The following is a 6,989-nucleotide window of genomic DNA, read 5'->3' on the forward strand; positions in this document are numbered from 1 at the left end:
CAGCTGTCAGCCTAGCCACAACAACTTTTGAGGGACTGTTTTTCATTCACCATAACAATTGCAAATGAGAAAAAGACTCTACAATTGAGCTTTTGCAAGATATTGAAATATAATGCTGTTGTCAGTGATGTCATCATGACGAGGGGCGAGTGGAGGAGGCAAGTGGAGGAGGCAAGGTCACATATTAAGATGCACTCCTGTTGACTACTCCTCTCCTGTTACGAGAACAAATGGCCCCCACTGACCACCGCCATCTTAGCTCAGTGGTAACGGTCGATAAAGTAGAGACGGTTCCTAGAGTATAACAGATGATTGATAAAGTAGAGACGTGTTAGTGTGAAAACCAAGATGGCGGCGCCCAAGGATGGCCATGCCAACAGGCCAAACGAGAATCATCTAATGTTGTATATCTATGGCTTATCGCATACACCCCACAGTCCTCTGGGGAACGCGACACACAGGAAATGCATCCACAGGAAACAGGAAATAGGAAATGCATCCTACGACAGGAAATAGGAAATGCATCCTACGACAGGAAACACAACGGGTGCATCTTAATATGTGACCTTGCCTCCTCCACTTGCCTCCTCCACTTGCCTCCTCCACTTGCTTCTCGTCATGATGACATCACTGACAACAGCATTATATTTCAATATCTTACAAAAGCTCAATTGTAAAGTCTTTTTCTCATTTGCAATTGGGATGGTGAATGAAAAACAGTCCCTCAAAAGTTGTTGTGGCGAGGCTGACAGCTGGGAAACTTTATCATTTTCTCCACGGAGGAGGGGCCAGGAGGCGGGACGAGGAGACAAGCACAAGTGGAGGAGGCAAGGACACATATTGGGATGCACCCAACAAAGCAGGCAGAAGTCAAAGGTGAGAGCGCATGAGTGTTATGACGACAGTCCAGTAGTGTGTGTGTGTGTGTGTGTGTGTGTGTGTGTGTGTGTGTGTGTGTGTGTGTGTGTGTGTGTGTGTGTGTGTGTGTGTGTGTGTGTGTGTGTGTGTGTGTGTCACTTCTCAAGTGATGGGGTCACATTTTAAAAGTCTTGAAGGTCCTTAATGATTCTACATTTGGATAATTTCATGCAAAACAACGCAATTAATAAAAAAACATCTTAAAACGACTTCAGTCATCTTGAGCAAACATTAAAATCCAGTTGAGGAGTTTGTTGTTATTAAAAGCGTCTCTGCCATCCTCCTCCTCCTTCTCCAACGCGTCCGAGTTCTCCTCATGAGTGTTTTATTCACGACACACTGGACACACACAGGGTAGCATGCCGCATGCAGAGGTGTGTGTGTGTGTGTGTGTGTGTGTGTGTGTGTGTGTGTGTGTGTGTGTGTAGAGAGAGAGCATTCTGCTGAGTGTCGACCAATGAGGTGCTAGTGTGAATTCCTCCTTCATCAACCAATCAGGGCGGTCGTGAGTCTAGTGTTCTTCGTTCCTATTGGTCGGAATGGTAGATGATGTCACGGCAGATGGAGGCTCCTTATTGGTCAGAGTGGTAGATGATGTCACGGTAGATGGAGTTGGTGGTGGTCTGGCCGAAGATGAAGCCCCCGATAGTTACCATGACGACTCCAAACACCACCATAGCCATCCAGCTGTGGACACACACACAGACACACACACACACACACACACACACACACACACACACACACACACACACACACACGCACACACACACACAGTAGATATGAGTTAGTAAATATACAGGAGTGTGTGCGTGCGTGTGAATGTGGGTAAATAACGATGCTACGTGTGTGTGTGTGTGTGTGTGTGTGTGTGTGTGAGAGAGATTTCAGTAATATATGAGACAGGAGGTGTTTCTTACCTGGCTGTTTTGTGGTCTGTTTCAGAGAGCTTGGCTTGGATCAGACACAGACCTGTGGAGAAGCAGTCAACCAGCTACTATAAATACACAGTAGAGAGTAGTGCCGGAAAATATACTAACATAAAGCATGCCACCAGACTTACCACGAGAGAGATGGGGTGTGTGTGTGTGTGTGTGTGTGTGTGGGTGTGTGTTACCTGGGAATACGAATATGAAGCATGCCGCCAGGCCCCCTATAAGGGATATGGTGTGTGTGTGTGTGTGTGTGTGTGTGTGTGTGTGTGTGTGTGTGTGTGTGTGTGTGTGTGTGTGTGTGTGTGTGTGTGTGTGTGTGTGTGTGTGTGTGTGTGTGTTACCTGGGAATACGAATATAAAGCATGCCGCCAGGCCCCCTATAAGGGATATGGTGTGTGTGTGTGTGTGTGTGTGTGTGTGTGTGTGTGTGTGTGTGTGTGTGTGTGTGTGTGTGTGTGTGTGTGTGTGTGTGTGTGTGTGTGTGTGTTACCTGGGAATACGAATATGAAGCATGCCGCCAGGCCCCCTATAAGGGATATGGTGTGTGTGTGTGTGTGTGTGTGTGTGTGTGTGTGTGTGTGTGTGTGTGAGTGTGTGTTACCTGGGAATACGAATATGAAGCATGCCGCCAGCCCCCCTATAAGGGATATGGTGTGTGTGTGTGTGTGTGTGTGTGTGTGTGTGTGTGTGTGTGAGTGTGTGTTACCTGGGAATACGAATATGAAGCAGGCCGCCAGGCCCCCTATAAGGGATATGGTGTGTGTGTGTGTGTGTGTGTGTGTTACCTGGGAATACGAATATGAAGCATGCCGCCAGGCCCCCTATAAGGGATATAACGCGTCCGATATCCGGGATGAAGAGGGCCAGCAGTAGCGTCAAGGAGAACCAGACGATCGTCATGGCAACCCGCCGCCGGCGCTCGCGATACACACACACCTCCACCTCGTCACCACGCCAACGCAGCCACAGACCCTCCAGCACCGCCCTGCACAAACACACACACACACACGCGCGCGCACACACACACACACACACACACACACACACACAAGCAGACACACACACACACACACACACACACACACACACACACACACACACACACACACACACACACACACACACACACACACACACACACACACACACACACAAGCAGACACACACACGCGCGTGCGCATATACACACACACACACACACACACAGACATAAACACAAACACACACACACAAGCAGACACACACACACAGACATAGACACACACAGACACACACACACACACACACACACACACACACACACACACACACACACACACACACACACACACACACACACACACACACACACACACACACACACACACACACAGTAGAAGAGGATTATTAGACCAAAAGACCAAAGGTAATTCCAACTTGATGGAGTGTCCATCGCTGGGGATGTCCAGCCTTACACAGAAATCATGCTGCCCATTCACAACTGTTAGGGCTTCCGCACACCGGCTCCGACAAAGTGCTGAGCACTGCTCAGCTAAAATTCGATTCCATTGTTTTCAATAGAACCATGCACACTGGCGCCGATGTCCGCGGACATTCTCCGATGTCGGATAGCAATTACAGACAAGTTCTATTTTGTCGGCGCCACCCATTGACTATCAATGCAATGTTCGTGTGAAATTGGGTTTGGGGGTCCGAATTCTGTCGGAAGAAAAAGTGCGCCGCACTTCGTCGGAGCCGGTGTGCAGAGGCCCTTACCCTTTTTCATGGATACTTACCACCACCATCAAATTCCAAGTATTCATTATGACTGGGAAAACTGCACTTCTCATACATAAAAAGGTGGATCTTCTCTTTGTCTGCCATTTTCAATTCTCAGAAATAAGACTTTTTTGGCCGAAAAACTTACTTTTGACATAATACACAGCGCACTTTTAAATGTAGTGAAGGTAAAAAATAAGTAAAACGCGAAAGTTGTGTCAGACAACCTTGCCAGCTTGAATGGACTCACTCATCAACATTGATTCTGTAATTTTAACTGTATTTTTAGATGTGTGAGCAGTTTAAGAAACTCCTATTCCAGCAGCTCGTATCGCATACTACTCTATGCCCGACTTCATGGAAGAGACACTCACCACTGCCATCTGCTGGACTACAGGCGACACAACACAGCTCACCTCAGCCCAAGGGCCCGTGGGGTCAGTTGGAATCAACATGAATTAGTGAAAGAGAGAGTGTGATGGAGTGACCATCACTAGGGTTGTGGGTGTGTTCTGACTTTCACGCCAACGAGCCTGGCTCTTTGATGTAGCGGGTGGCGCTGGTTCACCAGGCTAGGTCAGAGCCCCAGTTTACTACCCCAGAAGGTCTGGGTTCGAGTCCCGGCTGGGCAACTCTAGTACCCTTCGCTACAGAGAGGGAATGAGTTGCGAAGATAGAGGGAGAGGGTCCGAGGCACTCTGAAGCCTGTATTAAAAGACCTTTACTTATAAATGGACACCATTGATAGCAGACACGTTTCGGTCGCGTGCAACCTTCTTCAGGGCTGATTTGAATCTACCTCTTGAGTTCGAGTAGAGACAGAGACAGATAGAGAGAGAGCTGGAGTCCTTATATTACACCAATTGCAATGGAAGCGCTGGATACCAAAGGCAACAATAAATATCAGTGGGGAGTACGATGATCAGAAGGTGTGTGTGTATGAGAGAGAGAGAGAGAGAGAGGGGAGAGCATGCTTGCATAGTACCGTATGTCTGAAGTGTGTGTATGTTAGAGGATGACATTTTTCGGGAATTCCGTATATCTGAAGTGTGTGTATGTATGCTATATAACACAAGCACTGACAAACACACATAGTCCACGTGTCTCCACATCTATATACAGTAGGCATCTAAGAACTGGGGAAAGTGGGGCTAATGCCCGGGGGCCATGCTGTTGGGCTAATGCCCGGGGGCCATGCTGTGGTGTGCCGTGGCTCCCCGTCACCTCCTGAGTTCGAGTATATAGCTGTGGTCTCCTTCTCTAGGCTACAGTATTGACTAATACAAGAGACGTTCTTCAAGCAGATCTGATTGGAAGTTCATGCTGGAGTTGTATTGCTTGGAGAAAAAGTTAAAAAAAAATATTTGCACACCGTAAAAGCTCCCTTGTCGTGATTTTATTGTGAAAAAAGGCACAACGTTTCGACCGGGAGTTGTATTGCTTCTCAGCTTACTACCTGCCATGTGTGATGTGATGTATGTGACATGTGTGATGTGCCATAACCCCACTGGGATATGCAGAGCCGTGTGCAAAACTCCTCTGGGTGAGAGTGGTGTGCAAAACTATATCTGTGATCCCATACCTGGTTTTATATAGTAGAGTGGTGTGCAAAACTGGGATATGCAGAGCCGTGTGCAAAACTCCTCTGGTGGGGATTTCTCGAAACCAAAGTTGCTTACGACATTAGCTACATTTCCAATGCATTTTCCCATTGGCAACTACCAAAGTTGCTAACTGCTAACAACTACGCTTTCCAGAAATGCACCTCTGTATGGGACCACTGATATAGTTTTGCACACCACTCTCACCATAGTTATACAGTAGAGTGGTGTGCAAAACTGCAGCCATATTCCCATTGGAATCCTCCAGTTGGTCTACGTTGCCAGTTCAGCTCAAAATAGTTCAATAGATTTGATGTGGAGCGGTATTGGGCACATGCATTAGACTGGGAGATAAGCTGAAATCTCTTGACTAGCCGATTATGTCCTTGCATTGGAGGATCATTTTAGACTGAAGACAGAGGTCAAAACCCCTGAAGAGTGTATTTTATTACATTGGAGGATTATATTAGGCTGTGCATTGGGGGCGTTACACATGTACAGTGGGACTTATCCAGTGGGATTTAATGTGCACACACTAGGGATTAAAATTATCGATTAATTCATGAATCATTAGTTGATAGCCTTATCGATCGACTTACGATTAATTGATCAGCGGCGTTTTCCCCCCGAAATCTCAATGTTTCTTGAAAAAAAACTACTAAATCTAAAAATGTTGAGATAAAATACCACATTAAAATTAATTCTATTTCAATTCTTTAATCCAAAGGTGATTTAAATACCCATTTCACCTGGGTGTCTTGTCAGTTGAATTGTCTGCATTGATCGATTAATCGATAAATCGTTTGCATCCCTAGCACACACACACAGTCACCCTCCATACAGTAGAAGTGCAGTATGGGATAGGATGTGACCACACACACACACACACACACACACACACACACACACACACACACACACACACACACACACACACGCACACACACACGCACACACACACGCACACACACACACACACACACACACACACACACACACACACACACACACACACACACACACACACACACACAGGGCCTCACCGTCCGCAGAAGTGCAGTATGGGATACGATGTGACGACACACCCACACACACACACACACACACACGGTAACTCACCGTCCGCAGAAGTGCAGTATGGGATAGGATGTGACCACACACACACACACACACACACACACACACACACAGGGCCTCACCGTCCGCAGAAGTGCAGTATGGGATACGATGTGACGACACAGATGACGATGAAGGCCCTCGCTATGGCGACCGCCACGTCATCAGAAGGATATGACATCAGCACGTCCTGATCCACACTGGAGCCGAACGACAGGAAACCACACACACCTGCAGACACACACACACACAAACACACATATAAACTGAGGTAAAATTACCCTGTAAAAATATCACAAACACACACACAAACGCTCACAATAGTAGTACCCAAGGCTAATACATGGACACACACACACACACACACGCACACGCACACGCACACACCTGTACTGTGTGCCTGTCATAACAACACCCTCCCTCCCTGCATACCTGTGCTAAATAAGGAACACACACACCCTCTCTGTACCTGTGCACGTGCGCACATACCATTGACAGTAAATAGAATGGACGCCAAATCAACGCTATTTGCCATTCAACGCTTTGAAGCCAGATTTGGGAACATTCCAACTTACATTCCACCTTAGCAACGCCAAACGCAGGTGCTGATTGGACAACAACAAGACTTCTAACGGTCAATCAAACCATGTTCTGATGCTCA

General features: G+C 47.0%; 1 protein-coding gene across 1 annotated transcript in view; it reads right to left on the minus strand.

Moving 5' to 3' along the window:
* Positions 1-662: 662 nt before the first annotated feature.
* The window catches only part of slc38a7 (solute carrier family 38 member 7), a 13,924-nt gene continuing 7,597 nt past the window's right edge, over positions 663-6,989 (minus strand). Inside the window, exons 8-11 of the mRNA XM_063190529.1 lie at positions 6,412-6,559; positions 2,639-2,838; positions 1,839-1,890; positions 663-1,605 (exon numbers count right to left, since the gene is read on the minus strand). Of these exons, the coding sequence (XP_063046599.1) occupies positions 1,491-1,605; positions 1,839-1,890; positions 2,639-2,838; positions 6,412-6,559 (515 nt within the window). The 3' untranslated portion in view covers positions 663-1,490. The remainder of the gene's footprint in view (positions 1,606-1,838; positions 1,891-2,638; positions 2,839-6,411; positions 6,560-6,989) is intronic.

Source organism: Engraulis encrasicolus, chromosome 23 (genome assembly GCF_034702125.1).
Source record: "Engraulis encrasicolus isolate BLACKSEA-1 chromosome 23, IST_EnEncr_1.0, whole genome shotgun sequence".
Taxonomy (NCBI): domain Eukaryota; kingdom Metazoa; phylum Chordata; class Actinopteri; order Clupeiformes; family Engraulidae; genus Engraulis; species Engraulis encrasicolus.